The following is a 26833-nucleotide window of genomic DNA, read 5'->3' as shown; positions in this document are numbered from 1 at the left end:
AATAGACAACGAGTCTACGTGCACACAAAATCAACCAATCTATCCTTTACATTTCATCCCGTCGCCTTTCAAATAAGAATCCGCTACCATGTCCGACGTCAAGCCCGAAACAGAGGCTACCCCTATCGAGGTTGATGCTACCCCTGCTGCCGAGTCTTCCGACTCCAAGCCTGCTGCTCCTTCCACCGAGCTCGGTCCCGCTCCCAAGGTTGAGGGCAAGGATGAGAAAGAGGTCGAAGAGCTCCTCGCCAAGTCTGCTAAGCAAGGTATGTCACATTTGTCCTATCCTGTCGTCAATCGTAAGAACTCGCGATTGACATGGACTCTTATGCAGTCTACTTCTACTTCTCCGACTCTAACCTCCCCGTCGACAAATACTTCTTCTCCCTCACATGCTGTAACGCCGAAGGTTGGGTTCCCATCAAGACCATCCTCACCTTTAAGCGAATGAGAGAGTTCCAAGCTCTCGGTGTACCCTTCGTTGTCTACGCTTTGCAGAAGGCTATCAAGGACGAGGGAAACGATGCTTTGGTCGCTATCAGCGAGGACGGAGAGAACGTCAGGAGGAGGAGACCCCTGGAGCCTAACGCCACCGCTTGGTCTAGGTCCGCTTACGTCGTGAGTGCTATTGCATCGTTATGCGCTGCACAAATCTGGTCTTCCGGCTAACAGAGCTGGTCTCATTCGCAGAAAGGTTTCGGAGAGGAGGAGACAGAGGCGAACTCGCAAGAAAAGATCGAGCAGTACTTTGAGCAATTCGGCAAGATCAACGCTGTCCGACTCAGGCGAGGAGATCTCGAGGGCAAGGGTCCTGCTGGCAAGGGCAAGGGAAAGTTCAAGGTGAGCTAAACCAGTCGTCATAGCCTAATAGATCGATAGCTGACGCTCGTTGATTTGTAGGGATCTGTCTTCGCCGAGTTCGCTTACGAGGCCGACATGAACAAGTTCCTCGAGCAAGAATCCATTCCTAAATTCACCGCCGATGGCCCAGAGATGGTCAAGATGTCCAAGTGAGTGATGGAACTTTAGGCCTCTGCAGAAGTCGAAGATCCACTAACACGGTCGACCTTACTAGAGACGCTTATGTGACCATGAAGGCTAAGGAGAAGGGTATTCCTGAGGATGAGATCCACAAGGGACGACAAGGATCTAAATCAGACGGACCTGTGGTCAAGAAGTTCAACGCGTTCAGAGAGATGGAGAAGGCGAAGAAGGGACAATTGCCTGCTTTAGCCAAGATCCCCGATGAGGTCGCCATTGTCGGAAGCAGACCCCAGGGCCAGACCGGACAGAGGACAAACGACAGGAAACGAGGAAGAGAAGAGGATGGCGAGGAGCGAGAAGGCAAGGGTGCCCGAACTGAAGAGCCTGAACCCCTCATCATCGAGTACAAGGGTGCCAAACTTGAGTGTGACCGACACACCGGCAAGGTCCTGGATCCTTCAAAGATCCTTTTCGAGAACGACTCAGCCGTCAAATTCATCAACCACGGAGAGAACCCAGATTGGAAGGATTTGAAGGCTCAGGTCGGCGAGGTCTTGGGGAGCGCTCCTTTCCTCGCTTTCCCTCCTGGAGCTGCTTTCGGTACTATTGCCAAGTCAGATTCTTCCGTCTTCACCGATGAAGATTTGGAAAAGTTCAGAGCTGCCAAGATGCAATTCGGTGGTGCGGAGGTTGAGTGGGCTCGTATGTCCGGTGAGTGATGTCATATCAAGTCAGACTTATGCAGAAACAGAGCTGATTGGAATATTGGTCGGTCTGTAGAGCAAGAACAACGTAACTTCTGGAACACCCGAGCCAACTTCCAAGGCAAGAACGCCGCTGACAAGCTCAACGAGCAAGATGAGAAGAAGCAGCGAGGTGGCAAGGGTGGCTTCCGAGGTGGTGGACGAGGACGAGGCGGTCGGGGTGGACGAGGTGGTGGTCGAGGTCGGGGAGGTCGAGGTGGACGAGGTGGAAACAGGAACGCGGAGCGAGGAGAGAGAGGAGAGAAGGGAGAGCGATCCGCAGCTGATCCCGCTAGCTCTTTGCCACCTTCTCTCAAGACCGGCAACTAAGTGTAGTAGAGTTTTGGTTTCTTGCTTTTCATACAGTCATGATGGTCTCTATTGTGCATATTTGGTCTGTCACGTGTAACGACATGCATCCTCTGTTTGGCATACAGGAACAACGCGGATCGATCGAACAATGATGGAGGAAGATGAAACAGGGTACTCGGGGCTGTGTGTCTCCACTACACACATATCACTGTTCACTCAATTGTTCACCAGAATAGAACATCATCAAAGATGAAGCAACGGTAGGCATAAAACTGTGCATGCATCTGATGTCGTTATAGGTCACGCACACTTCGCATCATACTGATCAGCATTTAGCTACACCACCTGATCTGCCAAACCTTGCTCATATAGTACCAGACTGAACCCCAACCCCTTCCATCATCACAAACCCAGCTGAGCTACGAGAATGACTTCCCACTCCGCTGCGCAAGGTCTGGCCTATCCGCAACCTGCGACACTTTGCGCTCCTCTGACCACGGAGGAGACCTATCCATATGCATGGGGATGGGGTCTGGATCCGCCTAAGAGAGGGTTCTGTGATCGATTATTCGGCGATGGCCAGAAGAAGGTTGTGTGGGACGATCAATACGGGTATGGATACGGGTACGCTGTAAGTTGCAGATTGCAGCATTGTCATATTGCACCTCACAATCTGTTGGACGGGACGTACGAGCAGTATGCTGTTCCCAAGACTGATGTAGTATCGTACATCTATCTCACTAGCCACCAGTAAAGCATAAGATACCCAAAGCCACCCCAGTCTACGGTAAACCCATACCACAACTGACCGAAGTACAAACCACTGCAACGCCCGCCCTCGTACCACAACGCATTAAACCTCTTCCTAACAATTGGGAGTATCTCGATCGATCTACGCGTAAGAAGTTGTTGAGAGAACAAGAGAAGGAGGTGAAGAGGTGGGAGAAGATGAACAAGGAGCAGATGAAGTTGTTGGCGAAGAGCATGAAGTTGAAAGAGAAGGAGGAGAGGACAAAGAGGAAACGGGAGGAGAAGGAAAGGAAGTGAGTTTCCTGACACGCAGAGAGACATCGCCATTTCAGCTCACATGATACGCACTGTCTTACAGGGCAAGAGAAAAAGAAATGTTGTGGCATCTTCGCCATCCTGGCGCTCCTCTTCCTCGTCTCCCTCCCGAGCCAACAGCACCTTCTCAGCCAACCGCCACTCCCGCCGCTCAACCTGCATCTGCTCCAACGCCGGGCGGTCAGCCGATGTCATTCATGCTTCTTCCTACACTGGAAGAGTATGGAGTGAGAAGACCATTCGATGCTCCTGGAGTACCGGGTGCGTTGGGAGGAGCAGGGACTTGGCCAATGATGAGTAGGACGTTGTCCCATGTAAGTGGGCCCGAATCGTATTTTAGGCAGGCATAGGACGAGTGAATGAAGAGAGTGCTGAGTGTTGAAAATCGTGTCGTGTAGGCTATTGTCGATATGACCAGAGAAGAAAGGGTGCATTCGATTCAGAAGGGAATTTTGAATGCGTGAGCTTGCGGCTCAAAGTTGAATCAATGCGGAAGAAGTCTTGCTGATGTCGAGGAGCAGGCCGAATTGGTAATGCCACGTTGAAGAGCAGGTTAGGACTGGACGTACTCTGTCGAGGAATAGTGAGGTGGTAAAGATGACATCGCTTGAGAAGACTATTCTGCAATTGGATCAGTGGCGTATTGTTGGTTACAACAATGTATGATACTGTTGTCACAGTAGGTTGATATCTGCTCGCTCTTGCGGAAGGTGCTTTCCTCCTACCAACTTCTATTGTCCTGTCCTTAGTAGCTTCTCCGCCCCCTTCGGATCGTAATTCAACCTCACGCCTCTTGGCATTGACCCCTCCTTATTCGCATCTGCCGCGCCATCATCCATCACATACACCTCTGCCAAAGCTTTTCCTGCCAACTGTTTGATTTTCCCACTAGCCTTGGTCGCGTCGCCCGATTTAGCCTCATGGGCCAGTTTCTTGTCTAGGTCTGCGATGAGAGATCGAACCATACTTCGATCGGGCACAGAGACGAATATCTTCAGTCGAGGTGGCGGACCACTAAGTAATCTGGTTGCTGGTCTTTTCTCATCTAGCTTATCGAGAAGCCCATATGACTCCGTCAAAAGCAGATCAGCAGTCGGTACTTTTTGCCCGAGTGGACGATATGTTAATACCAAGACTTCTACCGCTGGGAAATCAGAGAGTTTGATAAACTTGGGAGTTTTGCCAAGTACGATCGGTGTATATCCCCCCAAGTCCAAATAACGGATGAAATCGCTCGTCAAGTGTTCTTCAATCCGTTCTTTTCGTTTGCCGAACCTAAGCTTCTCGCCACATAGACCCAGGGCGATCATGAAACTCATCGCATTGAATTTCGAACTTTGTTCAGTCATCGATCTCTTATCCCAATGAAACTGTCGTAATGCTTGAAAGCACACTTCGGACGGACAGAGTCGTTGTAATGCTTTTCTCAGTTCGGTCTCTTTCCATATTTCAGGCATTTGATCATTCGTATCTGCTGGGATTTCCAACAATTCTGGAGTACGTTTGATAGGGATTCGCTGGGCGATACTTTGTCCTTCCGCGGGGAGTTCTTCGAGTTTACCAGCTTTGTTGACGCCCATGAGGGTCCAACCTGGCCGAAAGATGAGTCTTCTCCGCTTGAATTGTTCTCCTTGGATGGTATCGTTCTCGGTGTTTTGTAATGCTTTGATCAGTTGATAGTGGAATGTCAAGAAGGCGGCTTTGGAGTTTTGGACTCTGATCGCCCAATCCCTTTCCGGTTTCTTATAAATATTAGGACCGCCGGGTAAGAATATTGTCAAGTCCAATCGAAACGTCCCCCCTTCTTTGATGGCAAGAGCACGCATCGCCAATCCGTCCAGATCCAGTCCTACGGCCAAACGCTGGTTCATCATCAACGTTCCTAGATATTCCATCCAAGCCAACATCTGAGCGATTGAACCGATCTTCTTGTCCGTCGTCATGGGTACAGGTTGATCGCATATGCCTTGTCGTCTGTTCAGCGGCTTGCAGCGATATGTATCGCAGAACCATCCTAAAGTTAATTTGAACGGAACTTGTTTCCTGTCCATCGAATGTGAGATGTCGTTGAGCCATTTCTCAAACTCAGGTCGTTTGTTATCCAATTTCTTCGTATTCTTCTTCCTCACTTTCAACGTATTGGCCAATTGTGCGATATCCCTCGAAGAGATCCGGTTCGCAATTTCCATAGCCATCTTCTTTGCCACAGCGGGAACAGGACCAAAATCTTCATCCCAATCATCCTTCAGTGCTTCGTTCCACAGACCCCCATCACCTTCTTTGGCCAGCCCGACCTTCTCCGCTGCTGCCATTTGGTCCAGTAGATCCTTCTTCAACAATCCCTTTGTCGCTAGATTCTTGGCTGACCATTGAGAAGTTGCACCTGGCATCGAACGATGTCCATCCCACCATTTTTTGGCGGCTTTCCCCTTGAAATCGTATTTCTTATCACTATCGTCGGTTAGACCATGTAAATCTCCCCATTTCCGGACGTGCGACGTAACGGGAGAACCTTCGAAAGGGGATTTGCCAACTTGATCAACGAAATTGACGTTCTTCTTCGGACTAGGTGGTAGAGCATCGGTGACAGGATCCCGTTTCTTGACCTGACTTCGAGTAGGTGTGACAGTTCGATGATCTGGCATAGGATTGATCGGAGGCGGGACAGGAGGTTGAACCCATTCGATCGGTGGTTTCTCCCTCTTGCCTTTCTTTTTCGCATCAGCTTTCGCCTTCTCTTGTTTCCTCCTTTCCCTCTCTTGTTTCTTCCTTTCCCTCTCTGGTTTCCTCTGTTCCTTCTCTTGTTTCTTCTTTTCTTCGTCATTTTGACTCTGTCCGCTTTGGCCTGCCTCACTGGGTGATGAACCACTACTCCGTCGACTACTTCCTCCCCTTCTACTTCCTGCTTCCTTGTCATCCTTGTCACCCTTCAAGTCCGATCTCGATCCTGATACACCCTTTTCTCCTCCCTTACGATCTCGACGATTACTTCTGCTACTGCGTTCACGATCACTCTCATCCTCACTATGCCGTCCTCCACTATCGCGTTTTCCCTTCCCCTTATCTTTCTTCCCCTTCTTGTCTTTCTTCCCTTTCCCATGTTTACTGTTCTTCCCATCTCTTAGAGTCCTGGTCGCTGCTCGGGTGCTATCCGCCTTCCCTCCATCAGCAGAAGCACTACTACCACTAGCCCTCGACCGTCTCCCTTTACCCTTCTTACCCCCTGACAGCAATATGTATGTTAGGATGATGATGATCAGTACAATGACAATCGCCTGGACTGACCGCGGGTTACGTATGACCCTTGTGCGGATGGTGGGCATGTTGATCGGAATGAAGCCTGGGTGGTCGTCTTTCGATGTGCGGAACTTCCTTGTGTTCAGTACGCCGATATGCGACAATGCCTGTAGGCAGAGATAATACTTCCCGCTTATATCACACCATATTCGTAACTGCCATAACCTCGGAAAGGGCTCACAAAGGAAGTGGTTAGATCTATCGCATGAAAGGTGCTGGTTCGGAAACCACTGCCGTGATCCTTTCATTCACACATATTCCGGAGTCGCGAGATGTGGTGAAAGGAGATCAGTAATACAATAAACAGGAAACACCTCTGGGGTAGCGAAAATGAAACCGCTGATAAGTACAATATACATCATCACAAGACTCTCCGTTGTAGATGTCCTTACAGGTATCACCCCGCTTTAAATACCTCCGCCACGCCTCCTTGGCGTCGCAGACGATCGAGAGCCTGCTCCGATACCCGCGCTTCGGGGTGTGTGCGCGACGCCCAGTCCTCCTATTCTCGGCGTTTTCGAGACAGCTTCTTGTCGGATCTTCTCCGCTTTGGCCCTTTCCAACCTGCCATAAGTATAGCAATTAGTACGATCATATATATGATTGCGTAACAGGACTCACTCTTCTCGCTGTCGTGCCATCTCAGCTTCCATCTCGGTCTTCTTGCTGAAATCTCGATTGGCCCGCGCTCGAGCCAACGCGTCAAAGTTCTTCTCACGGATCGAGAAGAAGACGCTACCCAGGTCGGCTGTAAAGGCAGTCAGTGCACGAGCTGATGTGAACAATGAGAATGAGACCCACCGAGCCAGTATGGGTCCACGGATGTGACACACATCATGTATTCTGTTAGTTGGTCAGTACCAACCTACAGCATCGTGCGATGTAGCTCACGTTTAGATGTCAAAACAACTGTGTAGCGACGTCAGCAAAAGTCTCGCGGATATGAATGTATCACTCACGCTCGTGGTACACCACATAGTCAGGCATGTCTGCGATGATGTCAGCCCACAATGTCACACCCTTCTGCGAAAGTACGAGGATACTCACATCCCAGACCATACAGCGCTGAAGTAGGGTGAAGAACACAGGGCAGCTGCAGAAAACGTCAACAATGCGACGGAAAGCTAAGGCATTCATTGACTCACTCCTGTTCGGATGTTCATGTATTCTCCGATACCCTTGACTCTAGCAGCTTGGTGGAAGTAACCGGCAGTGATACATTTCCTATTCGATCTTCTCAGTACCGGCCAAAGACGCATGGGAGAAGTGTGTGCTCACCTGACGATATCCCAGTCTGTCCCAACTGACAGAATTTCCATCTTCTGTGTCTTCATAATGTCCTCCAGCTGACCTCTCACTTCACGAGCTTTTCGCATGAGTTTGGGGTGGAGGAAGTGCTTCATACACCAAGCATCAGAGTACCTGGTTGGAATTATCAGCGTACACATTTCACACCTTAGCGCCGGTCGAACTTACCCATTGCTCTTCCACTGAGTATACACATGCAGTAGAGTAAGATGGTCACTCTCCGGTACAAAGAACTTCTCTCTCGCAGCATCACTCTCTTCCGCTCGTTGAGGCGGTCGGTAGAATACCGAAGGGACCGACAACATCGAGACGATCGTGAGCATCTCAGAAGAACACTTGTATTGCGTGGCGACGATGAGCATCTTCGCCAGTGAAGGCTCCATGGGGAAATCGGACATCTTTCGGCCATCGGGGGTCAAATCACCGACATTGTCGAGAGCTCCAAGGACCCAAAGCTGATACATTGAGTTGAGGATGTTTTCCTGTCATGCCATGTCAGCTTGAAGAAACAGTCTGATGATTGCAAAGCTCACTTGGGGAGGGGGATCCATGAAATCGAACTCGAGCAGATTCTTTACACCCAGTGATTTGAGCAACAATACGGTATTGGCGAGATTCGTACGTTGGATTTCGGGGATATTGCTTGCGAAGAGCTCATTGAGGTAAGCTGTCTCGGTGAATAGGCGATAACAGAAACTGCGAGGGAAAATCGATCAGTCAGCACAATGTCTGATACTAAGCCTACTCGATACACACCCAGGTCCCGTTCGTCCAGCTCGTCCACTTCGCTGCCCACAATTAGCCTGACTGATAGGTGTGATCTGCAATGCGTCCATTCCGACTTTCGGGTTGTACACTTTCAGCTTTGAGTATCCCGCGTCTACCACATAGAGGATACCGTCGACTAAATAAACGTGTCAGCAGAGCCTTCGTCCATCAACTCATGGTGAGACTAACCGGTAAGAGATGTTTCGGCAATATTGGTCGCCACGACGACTTTGCGTCGACCATCAGGCGTAGGCTGGAAGATCTTCGCCTGCAGATCTGCGGGCATCTGAGAATAGATAGGCAACACCAGTATAGGCGGAGGGTCATCTAACTGAGATAGCCGTTCTGAAGAAAAAAGCACTGTCAGACACAGTCTCGAGCGGCGGTCCGGCGTCGTTGCTCACCTTCGATGACCTGACAAGTACACTCAATATCCTCTTGACCCGTCATAAACACCAAGATGTCACCTTGAGGACTGGACAGATGGATCTGCAGCACCTGCTTGATAGCACTGTCGACGTAGTCCTCACAAGGAGACTTCGAGTGGAAAGTCTCGACAGGGAAAGTTCGTCCGGGAATGGTGTAGGTTGCTGCGTTACCGAAGAATTTAGAGAACTGTATATCTGTCAATATCTCGTGGTCTAGTGGTAGCAACCAGCAGCTTACCTTATCGGCGTTCATAGTAGCAGATGTAACGATGAGTTTCAAGTCTCGTCGACGAGTGAGAACTGTATCTCGTTAGCGAAGGACTGACAGCACAGTGTAGTAGCAGCTCACTTTTCCGTAGCAAACCCATCAAGATATCGGTACTTAAAGACCGCTCGTGCGCTTCGTCCAGAATGAGAACACTATATCGATCGAGATCACCCTCATTCAAAGACTCTCGGAGAAGAACACCATCTGTCATGACTGTGTTACGATGTTAGCCCGATAATATATGAACGATATAACACCTCCCATCACTTACACTTGATTTTGGTGTTTCTGGATGTGCAGTCTTCGAATCGGATAGCGTATCCTACTGTCTCACCAAGACCACACTCCATTTCCTCACTGACTCGCTTCGCTACGGACATGGCGGCCACACGACGAGGCTGGGTACAGCCGATGATTCCGTTTTGACAGTAGCCATCTTCGTAAAGGAATTGGCCCAATTGCGTTGTCTTTCCGGAACCAGTTTCACCAACAACGACAAGGACTACGCAGAATTGTCAGATAGTGTAAATCAGTGAGTAGACGCACATACCTTGGTTGTCTCGGATCATACTCATCAGCTCTTCTCGCACCGCAAATGCTGGCAGATACTCTCGCTGTTGTTTCAACGTTCTTGTTCTAGCAAAGTTCGATTGACCCTCGTTTTTCGTCATATGCGAGGCGAACTGAGAATCGGCCTTGTAGTTCCCCTCGTCCACTGCTTTCTGTCCCTCTGTAAAAGGTGTCAGCATACAGGTTGTGCGCTCTCGTAATGATCACAGCAACGGTGACTAACCTGAACCGAGATCGGGCTCATCCTTCACACCCATAAGGTTACCCAATGTCGTGCCCGCCATGGAAGCAGCCTTGGCAGCAGCCTATGCGATATGTGTCAATTACCACTACATGCAACCCTCGGATCGTACTGCCAACTGACCTTTTCTCTTTCCTGCCGTTCTCTTCTCTCCCGCACTAAAGCACTGCCCTTCTTTGCGAACATGGCCATATCACTGGTACCATCCTTGACTGGGTTGATCGGTTCCAGTTGCCTCGTGTAAGCAACAGTACCATCAAGGAATGGCGGTTTCAGATCGTGGACCAGGACATGCACTTTCGAGTCGGAATCGTCTTCGAAATCGGCATCCACACCTCCTTTCTGCATCACACCGGATGTCTCCATTCGGTTGTTCTCCCACAGCTCGTTATCGGCATTCTAGGACACGAGTCAGCGGCGGAGCTCGCAGCGGGCTCGATACTTGAACAACTCACGAATTGAGCTTGACGTGCGGTTTGACGCTTGACTGCCTTCGCCTGAAGTTCTTCCTCTTTCTCTTTTTCTAAGCTTTCCCATTGCGAGAATGGGTTATGCTCATCATCGGGCGCCTGCAATGACAGATATCAGCATGACATCTGTCTCGGAGATGTGATCACTCACCACTGCCCCTTCGTCGTCGTAGCTGTACCAATCACGATCCAATCTGACTTGTTCTTCCTCCCATTCCTTTGCGTCGAGCTGCAACCCGTCTCCTTCCGGCGAGTCTCTTCTACCAGATCGCGGGGTTTGGTCCCAGGTCTGACCACGTCTGGAGCTTTCCCCTCCCTTGCCCCATCCTCCAGCTCCATTCGATCTTCTGGGAGTTTCATCCCAACCTCTGTTTGGTACACGCATACTGCCGCCGTCCATATCTCTTTCCGACCTGCTAGTCCTCGGAGTTGGAGCTGCACCCCAGCTCTTGCTACCATCACGTCTGTCTCCGTCACCCTGCCGTCTATCATCTCGTGAATATCCGTTATCCCGTCCGTTGCGGTCGGACGGTCTATCTCGCGAATCTCTTGATCTGTTTCGATCATCGTTGTATGATCCTCGATTCAATCGGGATTGGAAATCACCGAGTCCTTGTTGACGGGAACTGGCATCTTTGTCTGCCGTACTGGCGACAATTGACGTTGATGGTTTGTTACGTTCCCTCCGGTACGTTTCCAATCTTTGCCGAGCCTCGTCCGATAAGCCGGGGCCTCGACTGGGTGTCTCATCAGGTCGTACACGTGTGTTGTCACGTCGAACAGGTATTGTGGGGACTTCAAGCTCGTCAGACTACATCCCAAAGCCAGACATTAACGCTCACCTTTGAAGACACCGCCGGCAGAAGCGTCTCCATCTTCTTCCTCGTCAACCTCTCGCTTGGTCCTTTTGCTTGGTGGTTCACTCCTTCCTGCACTCGCTGCGGCGGCAGCTCGCTTTTCAGCGGCAAGCTTGTCGAGACCCAGGAGAGAAGGACGAGCAGCAGCAGGAGCTTTAAAAGTTGGTGCCTGCAGGGAAGGTCAGCTGTTGAGATACAACACACAAGGAGGTACGATACACTAGGTGAAAGGTAACTCACATCGCCGCCTGCTCTTCTTAGACCGCCTTTCCTAGCAGGTTCAGGCGCAAGAGTGTCCGTATCATCATGGTCCATGCCATCTATCTTCCCGTCGCTACCACCTGGCGGTCTTCCGCCCAACATGCGAGGCGGCGAATGGTTTGACCCTCTTCGTTGCCCGTTGCCATTGGAGTGAGATGCCATGGAGGTGTGAGCGAGAATCCGAGAGTGAAGTGAAAGCATGGGTTCTTCTGGAAACTTGCCAAAGAGCGAGCACGCTGAAGGATACGGAACAGCTCAGCTATTAGTCACTTGTATGAGAGCGAAAGATGGGTCGACTCACCTTTCAGAAATGCATCGCCTGATCTGTTACCTTTCGCGATTTCCACTATACGCTTCCCAAGGATATCGTTTGGGTTAACCTGATTCATCAACCGCGACATCTGGTATGGCGGCACATCAGCAATAGTAGTTACAAGACGAGAGGCATGGACACTCACCTCGATAGCAATCTGATGGACAAAGTCTTGCTCGGAATCATTCTGAGCGCCTCTGGGTGACGATGCTGCTGACATCTTGCCCCGAGTATGTTGAAGTATGTGACGGTATCTTTGGAATACTTTCAAGGTGTGGAAGGAGGTGATCTGAATTGACTTCAAAACATCGAGAGCGTTCAGAGTATAGGATGACGGAATCAAATGGAGAGGCGAAGAGCGAGAGAACTTCCACGTCACGACAAAATTTCGAGGTTGTTGCGCTAAACCAAATAGATATGTTGACGCTCTACATTTGCCCATTTGTCTACTTCTCTTTCGTTCTGTATTTCAAGTCTGTCAAAGCAGCAACATCTCACTGCAATATCCGAGATGGTCGGCGTGATCGGCTCCCAGGATCAAGTCAAGGAGCTGGAGACTTGTCGAAAGGCATTGTCGAAAGCAAAGCCCTATGACATCCAGGATGGGTGGGTGTCTTTCGCCTATGACGCAGTACAACGCTGCTCACTTCGCTGACTACTGTTCGACTCGCAGGATTCTGCTCTCTCAAGCAGCTGATCTTATAATGCTTACCTATCCGGAATCGTCGGAGCTTAAACAGCTAGAAGTCAGTCTTACCGTTCTTCGACAGCTGGCAACCCTGCTTTCACTTCCAGAAGCCCTTTCGACCGATCTCCTCGCTCTTACGCGAGATCGGATCATACCTTCATTCCAGCCAGGAGAGTACCTTGCGACTCTAACCATGTCGAATCTGGAACACCCTCTCAAAAATCAACAGACACGAGCTGCAGAGATCCTTACAGCTGCCAGTAAACTCTCTACCCTAATCCCCTCCGCCTCAACCAGCACCCTGGGTTCGTCTGCTTCGAGCTTCATGGTCCCGCTCTTCCGACAAGCCATTGGTGGGGGTGTGTCTCGTCGCTCCAACATGGCAGCGATCTTGGCTATGTTAGAATACATCCCTACTTCCGCAGTACCAAGCACTCTCCTGGGGGACTTATTGGAAGACCTTGGTGTGGTTGACCTGGCAAATATGAGGTGTACACTCATCATCAATCTGCTGGTTCCACGCAATGGGAAATTCGATCCGTCCATCCTCGAATCTCTCATCCCATACTTTGATCCCGATGATCATCCTCACACCGTCATGGTCAACATGAAACGATATCTCCTGCCCGCTCTTTTTGCGAAGTCCCCGAAATACGTGCAAGCCCTGCTGGATTTGCTCTCTGCACGGCCGACACTGTTCGCCGCATGGGTGACTGTAGCCTCCCTAGGGGTGTCTCTTGGCTTGCTGAAGGTGGAAGACCTGCCCCAAGAAGATTTGGAGGATGCTCTTGCTCATGAAGAAGCGGATGTGAGGTTGAGGGCGTTCGAATTGGTCGCTGGCGCAAAGTCGTTTTATACTCCGAAAGTTATGGAGTTGATCAAGCAAGGCCTCCAATCTAATGCCACGTTGCCGAATGCTGGGTGAGTTCATCACCTCGTTCTTGGCGTAAATAAGGACTTAGGGCGAGACAACGCTGACATCTTGCTCATATACGCAGGGCTCGCTCCTCACTCTCGTCAACGACATACGCTTTCTTTGTCCGTCTTCACCAGCTTGAGACTGCTACGCATCGCAATGCTAGAAAGCAGGTCAGGACACCGGCTATCGAAGCCGAAGCAGCACAGCTTGCGCATGTGTTATCGGCCTCATCGTCATTCCGGAATTGGTTTTTAGCCGAATTCATCGACCACGGCATTAACCAGGCCAAACGATACCCGGTTTTCAACGTCTTGTTAGCATTGAACCTCCTGGCCAGATATCTGGAAGTATTTGGAGAGAGAATGGACACTCAGGAAATGGTGTTCACACGAGAGCGCGTGGAAGGTCTGATAGCTTGTCAAGCTAGCGAATTCACGGAAGTTAGATCCAGATCAAGGAAGATGTGAGTCACTGGGCTGCATTCCGAGAACAGTTGGAGCTCATGCTCTTGTTTCAGTCTGGAATCTGCTACCATCGCTCTACCTGGTTATGAGGATATATCGACCCCTGCGTCTCACGTTTTGCTGTCATCCGCTCTGCGGTCGTTGAACCAACCTCGAAAAACCCAAGCCGAAGCTGGAAAAGCAGCGCTGTGTATCTTGTTCAGTGGACTCGCAACGAACGATGCAAGTCAGACGAGGGCCCTGGCGTTTATCGCGGATATTGTCTCGAGATTGGAGGAGAGCATCGAGATTGCGGAGAGGGATCTAGTAAAGGGGATCGAAGAGCACCCGTTACACGGACTCTTATCCGCTATTCGGTGAGTTCATACGACTTATGCCTACCAGTGACTGATTGTGGTTGCAGTGACCTTCTTCTTTGTTTGTCGCTCTCCACGGAAGAGGCACAATCAGCTTGGCGATCGACCTTGATTCACCTGGTCAACTTGATCAACCGAATCTGGGGCTTGACACGACCTGTCATATCCCTTGCATCGACAAAATCAGAGGACAGTACCGAATCCAGACCTGAACATGAAATCGCACGTGCCTTCGAGGTGATGGGTGGTGGTGGTGAGGATGGTGAGGACGATGATGAGAGCATGGATCATACCGGTCTTTTATCGGGATGTTGGAGGGCGACCAAGGATGCAGGGTAAGCGCGACTGTGACACGTTCAACGGGGGCGTAAGCTAATGAGGGTTTGTAGAGAACTGCTAGAGACGATCGTTACCCTCCCTATCTCTCACGGTGGCGAACAGCAAACAGTCTGGAGTAGGGACGCGGTTGACGAAGCTGGCAAGAGCTTCTTGACCTGGTTGCACGAGATCCGACATAGAGGTACATTCTCGAAGATCGCCCTTGCTTTCGCCCATCTGGTCGAGATCATCCGACCGATAAAGTCGTTGGGAGATCTGTGTGATGGTTGGCTTCGGGTGAGCGAGTGTCATGTAGGCTATTCATGATGAGCTAATCGGATCTTCATAACACAGCATGAACTCACCACGATCAGCTCCGACCAGCTTTCCACCACACGTCGATCGGCAGCTCTCCCATACAGTATCCTATCCATCGTGTCGAACGACATACATCTCCTTGATACAGCAGTCACAGCACTTGTTAATCTGGCAAGGGTGGACAATCTCTCCACGTCGAATGTCACTAAAGTCCACGCATTCAACGTGCTCAAGATCGTGCTGCTAGATGCTAGACAGACCAAGTACTTCGACAGGTATTTTGAGAAAGGGGTCATGATGGCTCTGGGAGCATTCGAGTCTGAAGAGTGAGTGAGACGCCAGTTCGACGCTGCGTTCAGGAAGCTTATCTACCTTGTAGCTGGAACGTCCGAAACGTTGGCTTGATTCTCTTCTCGACTCTCGTCCATCGTTGCCTGAGCCCACCCCGTGGTGGACAAGATTACTATCGATCAAGATCGACACTGGCCACTCGAAAGTCATTCTCCAACTTCCATGCCAAATACCCTCTCATCCTTCCCTTCATTACGGCTTCATTGCGCAAATCGACAGAATCAACAGACAACGTACAAGCAAGTCTGAACAAGCATTCGCCTTTGTTCCCCATCTTGATAATCATCAGGAGCCTGAGGTGGTCCGAGGGTATGGGAGAGCTGCAGACTGAGCTTGAGAGGGCGGTAAGACCGTACTTGAGGAGTAGGGAATATCACGTGAGTACGACTCTTCTTACTTCCTCATTGATTCCTCGCTCGCAGCTAGAACTGACTGAATCACTTGCTGTGCAGGTCCGACAAGTCGCGGCGCAAGCTCTTTCTTCTCTTCTTTCGCCCTCAGATGCCATCCAGCGCGCTTTGAACATTCATCATCACATCTCATCGACTGAAATCAACCAGACCCATGGCTTCCTTCTTCTGCTTCATCAGCTCATAGCCAATGTCATCATTTGGGATGACGTGGATGTCAAGTCGAAGGAGACCGTGCAAAGTCACCTCACCAGCATGATCGACCATCACGTTCCCGGAACATGTCCACCCATAACGCAGGCCGTCATGCAATGCGTGAGCGACTACATCGAAAATGCCAAACCGACTTCGGACTACCTTGTACGAGAGACCTTAGACAAGGCTCGAACTCAGCTACGTGACCGAGAGCGGACATCTGTGCCAGGAGACGATCTCAGACACACATCATACGTGGAGTTTATTCTCAAGTACTCGTCCGAAACATCAGCACCTCTCTCGTTGCTCAGCACCGCATCAACAGACGAGACTCATCAGCTGGCATTGGAACGACTCCCACATCTTCCTACTATGCACACTCCGGAAACCCTTGAGCGCGTGCTCGCTCTGGCATCGTGTACCAAAAAGCGGACAAGCAATGCCTCAAAGGTGTTAGCTCTGGACGCTTTGGCGGAGATCGAGTGGCCAAAGGAAGCCTTGAGCCAAATGCAAAGGCAAGGGAAGTGGGAGGAGGTCTGCGAGGGTTTGTTGAAAACCTTAAATACCAAGTGTGTTCCTGTGCGAGAAGCAGCTTTACCCGCTTTGGGATGGACCATTAATCAGGTGAGCGCCATGCGATCGGTTACCAAACAAGTTCAACAGCTGATCATTCATCGACATCGCTCCAGTCACTGTTATTAAGCCCTGGCGAACAAAAATTGGGAGAACACCTAGATCTAGTAGCGGCGCATATACTAAAGTTCTCACACCAAGACGAGGTGAGTAGTTTGGTAATTTCAAACGACCACACTTTGCGTACCCATTCACTCCTCATGATCGCAAGCTGATATTGTATTTGCGTGCCCAGTCCCAACCTACCCGGTTCTCTGCTTTCAAAGCACTCGAACACCTCACTGTTCACTTGTTCACCTCGTCCGCCTCTCCTACTCTACACCAAGCTCTTCTACGCTTAGTGCAGGACGATGATGAAGAGATCCGACAAGGTGCAGCGAGCATCATTGCATCCGGTTTAGGGAGGAAGAGGGGGGTTGTGCAGAGTAAAGCTGTTGGTCTGTGGTGGAGTTGGGTGGAGGATCACCTACTTAGCTTGTCAGGAGCAAGGAGGGAGGCATGGTTGAGCTGGTTGAAGGTCTTGGCAGCAGACCGTACGGGTGTCGGTGAGTGTTCCTGCCTCATACAGAGTAGAGCGGAACACACGAGTCTGATGTAAATTCACACATCGTTAGAGGAGGACTTGAAAACGCTTTCGGGAGATACAGGACCCGAAGTGATCTTCGAGATTGAATCATCCAACATCTTCCGCGATCCACTCGTCGACGCTGCATACGCGAACAAGCTTCTCAAACGACTCGGTGTATCTCTATCAACTTCCGCCCACACGACTTCGGCTGGGGACACTGATGAGGGGGATATTGTGGGCAGGGTTAAGGAGGCAATGCGCGATGTGGCGATTCAGTCGGATCTAAGCCCCATCGATGATGCGTGGGAAGCCAGAAAGGTTCTGACGAGGCGTCTCGAATTGCGTAAACCAACTTCGAAATGAGAGGCGTGATTGGTCCACTGGCGTCATTGATGGACGCTCCAAGTTTCAGCATAGTATAATCTTCCTTCGACCAGGAGCAGGACAATGATAGATCTCACCATGTTGTACTATGCATAATCTCGTACTGTACGGTAATTCAGATTAAGAGTAAACGCCATCTGAAAAAGATTCTGATTCAGCACGAACTGAACTGAAAATCGAGAACCACGTGAAACAGTCGTGTTTCAGATTGCTGGGGTATGTTTCGAAATGCGAAATCGGTCGACCCTCTTCCATTGCATGAGTTCCGTTTGCATCAGACTCCGACTCGCCCGCGGTGAAGCCATTGTTGATAACTACCTGAGCGGGCTCTGCATGAGTCTGGTACTCATTAGACAGGGTGGAATGCATAATGCGCAGAGGACACTGGCCAGATCTGTAAGGGCGCAAGGGTAGAAGCACGATCCCCGTTAATAACGCAGACTGATCGCCACCAATCAATGTCCCGGCCATGTCAATGCGCACACGGACAACGATACCACACACATACACACAAGCAAACGCAATCATTGGTGATATCCCAGTCTTTTCTGCCTCGTGCATCGGGAATCGCAGCCATACGGCTCACTGCTGTTAGGTGTCGACAACATCCTGTGCATATTGTGCGCGATTAATTCCGAATCGGCGCCCCCTTCCACCTTGCCTTCTCGATGATCATCATATCCGATCAGATCCTCACTGAAAAGCTATCACTTCAATGAACGGTCGAAACATCCTTGTGGGCCGACGACCGCTTCCCAAATCCCGACATGTTTGCCAGTCGAGTATAATCGGCTTGAACCGAGACGGAGGGGATGAGGGATACGGTCGAGAAACGAGGGAAGAACGTGTTGATTGACTTATGGCCAGATTCTGATGAGTGTACAGCTGCACCTTGACGATACACTTCTTTTCCGTACCCCTTCCAACACGACTCCTGCTTCTTCTTTGTCTTCGGACCGATGGTGAGTGTACCATACACAAGACGGTTCCGTCTTCCGCTTCTTGATGTTTCATACAGGAGTCAAAACGAGTACAGTTACCCCGTCCTTCCTCCTGAGCGACACCTACATGATGTCTCATCACTACTATCTTCCCGTTGATAGTGAACTCATCTTCCATTACTTCTCTTCGATATCTCTCAAGGGCTGATCAGAGTCATCGATCATGTCAGCAACACCTAAACCAAGTCCTTCCGCTCGTTCTTCGAGCTCGGCGAATTCCCGTAATGACACTCCCCCTCAACATACTATCAGTGATCCTATGTTGTACCCCGACAGCTTGCTAAATCATCACGAGACTTTCGCCCTCAAAGTTGGTTCCTATCGCGATTCCCCTACTGAGAGCTCCCGTACTTCTTATGCGCCTACGACGATCTCGACCTCGACAATCAGACCACTCCAAACGAAGAACACGACTACTACTCAGACTGGAGATAGCGTGATGACCCCCACTAACAGCTCGGGAACAGCCACTGAGCTCTTTGACTCCTTCGTGAATCCAGCGGTCATCTCCAACCTGGCGCAATTATCCTTACCTACTTCCGATGTGGAACCACATCAATGGTCTACTAGCTGGGGATCGGATGCCGGATTGTCAATACCCTCGTTCGATATAGGGACCGATGATTCCGGCTCATATGGAACCGAACTTGATGATTGGTTATCGAGCTTCTTCACTCAAGCGGAGACGACCGATGCTCTCTCGTATGGCGCTGTCTTGGACTCCCCATCTCGATACACCATTCTCCCTGTCACTTCCTTTACGACGTTCAACCACTCATCGGACGAGTTCCCTCCTTCCTCCCGACCATCGACTGCCATCCTTACAGACAACGACTCAGCCGATTCGAGTCGTACTGCTCCATCCTCGTCGAACACCGCTACCTTGTGTGTGGAATTGCCATCAGCTCTTCCCGTGCCGGCCGCCACTCCCGTCCTTTCAGGAAATAGTGTGCAGCATCAAATCCACACGGGAGCTACAACATCACCCAGAACCCACGTCCCCACACAAGGTCCAGAAGGTGAGTTTGATTCTGGTTTCAGATTTATTGTGACCGAAACGTCTTCTCGATGAGATAGTGTTCGCTTCTCCACACAATGTAGTGACTGATCAGTATCTTGAAATACATCCATGCGCCACGGCTGGCATCTGCGACCATATTTGCTTCTTCACACAACACATCCCACACACGTCGTTTTCGAACCTTGATACACTTTCATCACCCTCAGTGTACGACCATGTCGCCACTCCCCCTCCTACCTCTCCAACTCTTACATATCACAACTCGTATACCCGGACCTTGGCATTATTGTACCTCGAGAAGATCAAGATGTCTCGCCATACTGCGGACCTCGAAGTAATCAGGTTTCAGAAGAAGGTTCTGGAATTGATGGAGCGAGTGAGCGTGGAACTGACAACTTTGATGGTGGGTTTTCATATCTAATTGTCTTTGTATGATGCTGATGAGATGGATACAATCTCCTGGACTGTGTAGGAAAGCACGCCTGAGGATATCGTGCACCGGGCGATAGGAACCCAAATATCGTCATCCGGTAATGGCACGGTGATGGGAGTTGTCGACGCCATCAACGCTGTCGGTGATCAGTTAGTAAGTCCTCGCACCCGCGACTGAACTCGATGTTTTCGCCAGCGGTGATGGCTGATCTGACATTATGGCCTACAGACGGGGATTACATCCAGCCCCAGTGCCCTACTGGGGGTGAACGAGCCCCGTCGTAAGACTCCCATGGGAACAAACACTCCGAGCGCAACTTCGAAATCTCCCAGTGTCGCTCTCAGTGGTCATTCGAGCGAAGAGCCCATCGACCTTACCGCTCCTACACCACCAGCAGCTGATATGCCCTCACCTCGCTCCATAGAGGGTATGCCACACGGGATCCCTCAAACCCGCTCTGCGTCGCAGAACGGCGCCGTAGTGTCCAACAGTGTCACTCCTACAATTCCACTGGTCTCGTCTGTGGGAAACAACGGCGCACTTCAGATGCGAGGTGTTGCCGGGTTATGTACACCGTTCCAAACTCCCAAAGCGCGAGGCAGAGAAGAGACCGAAACGATCAAGACCCCACAATCCGAGCCGAGGCACACTTCCAACAATCGTGCGGGCGGCTCATTCTCCATTGACAGCCAAACTGCCACTCCGACACCAGCGTCGACTTCACATATGGCATCTAACCTCAGAAGATCGACGTCTGGATCAGCGACTCCGATCATACCTCGTCCGGCTTTACCGCAGCCCACAATTCTGACGGGTAAATGGTCCCCTGAAGAAGAACACTTACTCTGTATACTTCGAGATTTGGCACCTATGAAAGGTAGTGAGAAGGATTGGGAATGGGTTTCGAAGCATTTCGGTCCGACGAGGAGCCATCATCAAATAACCATCCAGGCGACTAGTCTGGGTTTGAAAGGTGAGTCGAGTCTTGACAATCAAGATCAATGAGAATATATGCAATGCTGACCTCGTGTGATTAGAGTCTACCACTAGCAAGAATAGGTTATTGCAGCAAAAACGACATCGCGATCAGCGCTCGGAGACCCCTGCGAATATTTCAGCGGCAGCTGGTTCGAAGCAGCTTGTTAGCTCGATATCAGTGTCTGTGTCAGAAGTCACAAATTCGTCCAAACCGGATTCTGATGAATCCTTGGCATCACCATTCGTTAAGAGAGCGAAGACCACTACAAGCACTCCATCTAACAAACGAGCGAAATCGAACAAGGATCATAAGAGAACAGACGTCGACCAAGCGCCGACTGCTACTGTCAATACGGCCGCTACCCCTACTAGTTTGCAATATAATGCAAACCCAAATGATACAGGTTTGTCCAAGACCAAGCAAGTAGAGGTCAAGTGTGACCCTGCTGAGCCTATCCGATCTCGTCAACATCCTTCGAAACTCGCTTTCGCTCCATATTCCCGCCCTACTCCAGCCTTCCCCTCCCAAACTCCTTCACCATACCCCGTACCTTCCCCTGCGATGCGATATGGAAGGGCTATCACGCCTCTGACAGGTTATCCGACTTACTTTCCATATCAATATCAACCTGGATATATACCTCAACCTGCCTTGAGGGGTCACTTTGGCCCTTTACCGTTCGAACCTCGTTTGCAAAGCAGAAGAGTGATCGATGGGGTTTTGCAGAGCCAGGAAATGTTGAGAAGACAAGCCGAGATGACGATAGGAAGTTCGATAGAGCCAGGGACGAACAGCGGGCAATAGGATGTTTTTGTAAGAAGGATGCTTCATATTGATTGAACGTGACTACTTCGAACTTGAACTGTGTCTTGTTAGGCTGCTGTGCACTACTGTACCACTTATAGATCATGCAATACTATCATATCATATCACAGTTACTCTCGCTCATGCAACTTCTTGAATTCTATTGATGGATGTTTGACAGGATCAAGCAAGATATGCATACGTCGCAAAACGACAGCACGAGACAGATCTAATGTATCTATCAACTCGCTTAAGCCTCGTAGAGCCAAGACTGGGCGGAGAGCTTGTACTGGTTGATACCCTCGCTACGAGAGTGACAAGAAGAGGTATCAGCGGGGTGCACTTGGAGGTTGCGTGCACCAGTAGCATCAAAACTCACGGGAACCAAAGGGCGACCTCCTTCTGACCGTTCTCAACGGAGTCGGAACCGTGGCCTGTATACTAGTCAGCGATGTTCCCAAACAATACCCCGTAGCTGAAATTGATAGTGCGATGTTGAGAGACTCACAGACGTTCTATCGAGTATAAAGAGGTGATCAGCGATTTACTCAAAAACCAGTAATGATGAAAACAGAAAATTGACTCACCATTCCAACCTGGAGAGCGTAGTCGCCTCGGATAGTACCGGGGGCGGAGGCGAGGGGGTTGGTAGCACCGAGCATAACTCGACCAGTCTTGACGGCGTCAAGACCCTCCCAGACCATGCAGACGACAGGGCCGGACATCACTGCGCGAGTCGGATACACATCAGTTTACATATACTTCTTCACTAGATGGCGGTGGACACTCACTGTACTCGATGAGTCGAGGGAAGAAACCCTTGGAAGAGAGGTCAGAGTAGTGCTTCTCGAGGTGCTCCTATGAAGTGGATGAAGGATTAGCTCGTCGATCACAAGGCAGCCGTCCAGGAAGCTGTATAGGACATACCTTGGTGGGGGTAGCCAACTTGAGGGCGACGAGCTGTAAGAAGGCGAGAACGAAAAGGTATAATCAGCACACTTCTATTTTCCTTAGCCTAGGCTGCCATGGCGCCCTAGGATGACATCGTCCAGCGTGCAAGAAAGCAACTCGGACCCACCTTGAAACCTCGCTTCTCGAATCGGGCGATGATCTCACCGACGAGTCCTCGCTGGACACCGTCGGGCCTGAAGTAGGTGAAGGTGGTTCGAGCGCAGGACGAATGTGGAGTTGGGGTGTACAGGTGAGTTCGATTTAATCACGAGTAGGTATAGGAACAATTGTGCAGGAGATGATGTGTGATTGAGGCGGTAGGAACGGAGGAAGGACAATACGTCAGCTTGTACTCGGTATGCCTCTTTCCACCATTTTCTCTTGTTGAAACACGTCGAGCATTTCGAGCTTGCGATGAACGTGGGTGTGGACTTCGGATAGTAGGTAGGGGGGAAAGAGGGAAGGACACGCACTTGATCATGATGTAGGTCTGCTCAGTAGTGGACATTTTGTTTTGTTGTTTTGGTTTTGGTCTTGTGGAGTGAAAGTCAACTTGGGATGTAAAGATGGAGAAAGAGAAGGTCAATCCACCCATCCACTCACCCACACTGCCAACGTTGCATCCTCTGCCCTCTGCCAACTTTTGGCTTCGCTCTACCGAAAAGTCGCGCTGTGAGTGAGAGCGTGCAATGTGGAGTACTTAGATACAGTTTCGGCGATATAATCGTGGTTGTCTACATGCCAGATCGGGATTAACTGCTTGTGGCAGCATTCTACGACGTTGAGCGGTTTCACATCTGGTTAGTTAGTTGTGGAGATCAGGCACGGGTGCACAGCGTAGAGATTGAGATTGCGGGGAAGAGGGAGATGATGGTTGAGATCAAAGGAGTGACGTGAGCTTCGTTGAGGAGAAGCGATAAGCAATCTCTTTTCTTATAATTTATACTACCAGCATATTGTACAGGGAGCACGCTAGATTCGACAGCTCAGTACGTCGAAGAACACACAGAGGCCCTCCACGTTTTCGATTCGGACAGAAGGTATGTAGATAATTAGCCAATGAAGCTTCGGTCTTGCAAGCTCGGTATTGTGCTCAGCCGCTGACTAGAACCCACAGCATCAGTCTCCGACACCGACTTCAGGCTCGATACGAACACGGAGACGACAGCTACTCATCACACTCCGCCTTAAGATCTCTGTAGCTGCGTATAGAGAACGCCTGCTTTGATAGGTGGAAGTGACGCTACATCACTGCTCTCGCCACCGTATCACGCGACCGTATAGTCTTTCGATCATCGAGGTGATTCTATCGCAAATCTGATCGAGGAGATATATCCACGAGTGCACAAGTCCACTCGCTGCGAATCACGCTAGACTCCTCGCTGTACTCTGTATGAGACACCCAAATTCTTCCCCAATCATCTTCACTCTGGCATAATTTAACAACGCCGCAACCACGATGTCGGTCAAATTCACACCTGGACCACATCCCACTTCCCGTTCCTCCTCCTCCGTCTTTCTCCCATCATCACACCACCTCCCGCCCACTCAGACGGGTATCAATGAACCAGACCTTCAAACCCATTCGACAGATTCGACAGCCCCCAACTCCCCTATCCGCTTCACCACCTCCCATTCACATCGACACGCCTCATCTCCTTCAGAGGCAGAACGTCAACCGCTCTTACCGCCTCGACAATTGAATAGAAGTACGACGTTTTATACGGTCCTGGGTACGGTATTGGTCATGCTACTGGTGGGAGTTGTGGTTTTTGGTGGATGGCAATTGGGTAAAGGAGAAGGAGGTGGGAGATGGCCAGGTGGTCCTCACTAAGTAGAACAATGGAGTGGAGATTAGCGAACGTAGGGATCGCTCGATGGAAAGGCGACACATTTGTTCTCTATAAAGCAAGGTTGGGAGGAATAGACAACCAGTTGAACGTGAGAGAGACGAGTTTGATGTCCTGCTAGTTCGAATGATAACGTTAGATGACAACCGTTTCAGCTATCTATTTGATCCCTCATTGTACTATAGCGTTGTTGTTCGGTTCTTACAATGACTATCTTCTTACTCATATCACCCAAATCGATTTGTATGGATGAAGATATGTATGTCATCACTGCGGTAATTATGAAACGAATCGATAAGTCTAATGAATTGAAGAAATATGATCACTAGTGCTACATGTATTTATGTGGGAACCAACCGCAAAAGGAATGCGAGGGGGCATAAGGCCCGACGGCGAGGTAGCATATGGCCACACCCGCCTTTAAAGATAGGTGACGGATTGCAAATGCGAGGGATGTGGCTGTCTAAACAGCATTGTCACCGGTCGCGACGTCGGGAGAATCACTCTCGTCGGTCGAGTCTTGACCGGGGGTGATCTTCCAGTAGTGGACGGCCTTGAGGAACATGTAGAACGCAGTAGCGAGCAAAGCACCGAGGGTAGGACCGACCCCTATAACCAAATTACAGTTTATCAGCTTGACATCTTGATTAAAGAACACTTTGTTCACTCACAGTAGATCCAGTGGTAGTTCTGGAATCCCTGGATACAAGCGGGGCCGAAAGCACGAGCAGTGCTAAGAAGGAAAACGAACACAATCAGTGTCTGATTTCTCATTGAGACTGACTGCGGTGTCACTCACTTGACGGCACCTCCTGTAAAAGCTGTAGAGAAGAGCATGACAACGAAGAGGGTGAAACCGAAACCAAGAGGAGCGAAGGGGGTGAGAAGGTGCTTCTCTAGATGTGACGAAACACACGAGTCAGTCATTGACCTGGCGATGATTGGTGATGCCAAAAGCACTTACCAGCGGCCAACATGAGAACACTCAAGACCAAAGCGGCGGTAGTGAACATCTCGATGAACAATCCTTGAGTCTTGCTTGTTCCGAGACCAAGACCGACGTTGACAGCGAGAGATCCGGGGGTAAGACCCTCGAGAATCGCACTGGCCACGATCGCGCCAACCATCTGAGCAATGGAGACCACTACGAAGCAAAAACAGAGTCAGTGAGAAGTTCTAGTATGGTAGTGCTGAATGAGAAGGAAGGGGGTTTCACTCACAAACGAATCGGACAGGCTTGATGGCGCCGATCAAACACAATGCCAAGGAGACATTGGGGTTGAAGATACTTCCGGTGAATCTGTAGAATACGGAAGCGGTGGCGAAGAGGGAGAGACCGAACGCGGCGGAGATGTAGTAGTATGACTGTGAGTATACATGGGTGCGTTAGTAGTGGTCATTAGAGAAGGAATACACATGATGGCGAGGAGGGTAAGAGGAGGAAATGTGAAAGACGGAGGAGAGGGACTGAAAGAGACCAGTAAGGTGACATCGCCACAGTACTCACGAAGAGCTTGACAGCCAAATCACCACCACCTTGGGTACCAGCAGATGCGCTACCGCTCTCGTTACTGCTCAAATTGGTAGCGACAGTTTGGACGGCCTATGGATGATGGAATGAAGATCAGCGATGTTCCATCGGCACACCGGGTACCTAAGGTACAAGGGCAGGGAGGTACTTACACCAAGGGCAAAGAGAAGGAAGAGGATCTGCAAGAGAGAAAGGTAAATCAGTCAACAGTCATTGGGTTGATCTACACCGCGTAGAAACGTACTGTTCCGATGAACTCTCCCTATAGAGTAATTTGATCAGTGAAATGTCTTGTGAACTGGATTTGGCAGTACACTCACAACCATGGCGATCAAATCATTCTTGATATCGGCAAACATCCCTTGCTTGGGTTTGGAAGATCCTTTCTCTGAAGAAGACATGCTGGAAAAAGGTCGTTTCATCTTGACGCTGTTCGAGTATCGACTATGCGAAACTACTAATATGAATTATAATGGTGTAAAGTAAAGTAATGCAATGCTTGGAACGATGGAAGTGTGGGATGATGGGAAATCTGCTTTGGAGAGTATTTATGTTGCTTATATTACCTTTGGTATCGTATCTCTCTCGAACGGGTACCTGTGTGCTTCTCAGCCCCTCTCGCTCTATCATAGGACTTCTCATTCTGCCTGTTGACTGCGACTCAGGATCGTACATACTGTACATACTTTGGATGACGATGCTGTTTTTTTCGGATCTTCCTCTGCGCGTCCTCGGAGAGGTCAAGAGGGAGGTCTGTCGTCACTGCTCAATTAG

At 50.1% G+C, this 26833-nt stretch overlaps 9 protein-coding genes across 9 annotated transcripts; 5 read left to right on the top strand and 4 right to left on the bottom strand.

Annotated features, from left to right (window-relative positions):
• Positions 1 to 88: 88 nt before the first annotated feature.
• CI109_104697 (uncharacterized protein) lies at positions 89 to 2057 on the top strand (the record flags this gene model as incomplete). The annotated part of the gene is made up of 6 exons (XM_032006004.1): positions 89 to 266; positions 335 to 618; positions 691 to 840; positions 901 to 1010; positions 1076 to 1695; positions 1765 to 2057. 6 exons carry the CDS (start codon positions 89 to 91, stop codon positions 2055 to 2057), a joined length of 1635 nt encoding a protein of 544 aa, XP_031859788.1.
• Positions 2058 to 2466: 409 nt separating this feature from the next.
• On the top strand, positions 2467 to 3568 carry CI109_104696 (uncharacterized protein; the record flags this gene model as incomplete). Its single annotated transcript, XM_032006003.2, has 4 exons — positions 2467 to 2670; positions 2784 to 3082; positions 3148 to 3418; positions 3503 to 3568. 4 exons carry the CDS (start codon positions 2467 to 2469, stop codon positions 3566 to 3568), a joined length of 840 nt encoding a protein of 279 aa, XP_031859787.2.
• Positions 3569 to 3835: 267 nt separating this feature from the next.
• On the bottom strand, positions 3836 to 6427 carry CI109_104695 (uncharacterized protein; the record flags this gene model as incomplete). The annotated part of the gene is made up of 1 exon (XM_032006002.1): positions 3836 to 6427. One exon carries the CDS (start codon positions 6425 to 6427, stop codon positions 3836 to 3838), a length of 2592 nt encoding a protein of 863 aa, XP_031859786.1.
• A 381-nt stretch (positions 6428 to 6808) lies between these two features.
• Positions 6809 to 12105, bottom strand: CI109_104694 (uncharacterized protein; the record flags this gene model as incomplete). Its single annotated transcript, XM_032006001.1, has 25 exons — positions 6809 to 6965; positions 7023 to 7149; positions 7203 to 7244; positions 7293 to 7310; positions 7361 to 7390; positions 7449 to 7494; positions 7547 to 7625; positions 7680 to 7823; positions 7878 to 8191; positions 8243 to 8405; positions 8466 to 8613; positions 8667 to 8822; positions 8882 to 9092; positions 9144 to 9205; positions 9255 to 9386; positions 9445 to 9675; positions 9724 to 9903; positions 9967 to 10048; positions 10108 to 10383; positions 10440 to 10553; positions 10606 to 11249; positions 11297 to 11480; positions 11552 to 11808; positions 11874 to 11973; positions 12031 to 12105. 25 exons carry the CDS (start codon positions 12103 to 12105, stop codon positions 6809 to 6811), a joined length of 3972 nt encoding a protein of 1323 aa, XP_031859785.1.
• Positions 12106 to 12396: 291 nt separating this feature from the next.
• On the top strand, positions 12397 to 17468 carry CI109_104693 (uncharacterized protein; the record flags this gene model as incomplete). The annotated part of the gene is made up of 12 exons (XM_032006000.1): positions 12397 to 12491; positions 12559 to 13494; positions 13572 to 13955; positions 14010 to 14312; positions 14360 to 14647; positions 14702 to 14927; positions 14985 to 15274; positions 15328 to 15676; positions 15752 to 16528; positions 16594 to 16683; positions 16773 to 17082; positions 17152 to 17468. The coding sequence occupies 12 exons, from the start codon at positions 12397 to 12399 to the stop codon at positions 17466 to 17468; spliced, it is 4365 nt and encodes a 1454-aa protein (XP_031859784.1).
• A 1185-nt stretch (positions 17469 to 18653) lies between these two features.
• On the top strand, positions 18654 to 21727 carry CI109_104692 (uncharacterized protein; the record flags this gene model as incomplete). The annotated part of the gene is made up of 5 exons (XM_032005999.1): positions 18654 to 19509; positions 19718 to 19914; positions 19984 to 20097; positions 20173 to 20917; positions 20982 to 21727. The coding sequence occupies 5 exons, from the start codon at positions 18654 to 18656 to the stop codon at positions 21725 to 21727; spliced, it is 2658 nt and encodes an 885-aa protein (XP_031859783.1).
• A 250-nt stretch (positions 21728 to 21977) lies between these two features.
• On the bottom strand, positions 21978 to 23186 carry CI109_104691 (nucleoside diphosphate kinase; the record flags this gene model as incomplete). Its single annotated transcript, XM_032005998.1, has 8 exons — positions 21978 to 22032; positions 22107 to 22161; positions 22236 to 22242; positions 22315 to 22454; positions 22519 to 22585; positions 22655 to 22687; positions 22806 to 22872; positions 23152 to 23186. 8 exons carry the CDS (start codon positions 23184 to 23186, stop codon positions 21978 to 21980), a joined length of 459 nt encoding a protein of 152 aa, XP_031859782.1.
• Positions 23187 to 24137: 951 nt separating this feature from the next.
• Positions 24138 to 24512, top strand: CI109_104690 (uncharacterized protein; the record flags this gene model as incomplete). Its single annotated transcript, XM_032005997.1, has 1 exon — positions 24138 to 24512. One exon carries the CDS (start codon positions 24138 to 24140, stop codon positions 24510 to 24512), a length of 375 nt encoding a protein of 124 aa, XP_031859781.1.
• A 479-nt stretch (positions 24513 to 24991) lies between these two features.
• On the bottom strand, positions 24992 to 26481 carry CI109_104689 (uncharacterized protein; the record flags this gene model as incomplete). Its single annotated transcript, XM_032005996.2, has 9 exons — positions 24992 to 25137; positions 25200 to 25261; positions 25328 to 25424; positions 25493 to 25672; positions 25749 to 25893; positions 26036 to 26131; positions 26212 to 26238; positions 26304 to 26321; positions 26380 to 26481. The coding sequence occupies 9 exons, from the start codon at positions 26479 to 26481 to the stop codon at positions 24992 to 24994; spliced, it is 873 nt and encodes a 290-aa protein (XP_031859780.2).
• Between the last annotated feature and the right edge of the window lie 352 nt (positions 26482 to 26833).

The sequence above is a fragment of the Kwoniella shandongensis genome, chromosome 8, assembly GCF_008629635.2.
Source record: "Kwoniella shandongensis chromosome 8, complete sequence".
Lineage (NCBI taxonomy): Eukaryota > Fungi > Basidiomycota > Tremellomycetes > Tremellales > Cryptococcaceae > Kwoniella > Kwoniella shandongensis.
The sequence above is the reverse complement of the archived record's forward strand: the minus strand, read 5'-3'. Positions and strand labels throughout refer to the sequence as shown.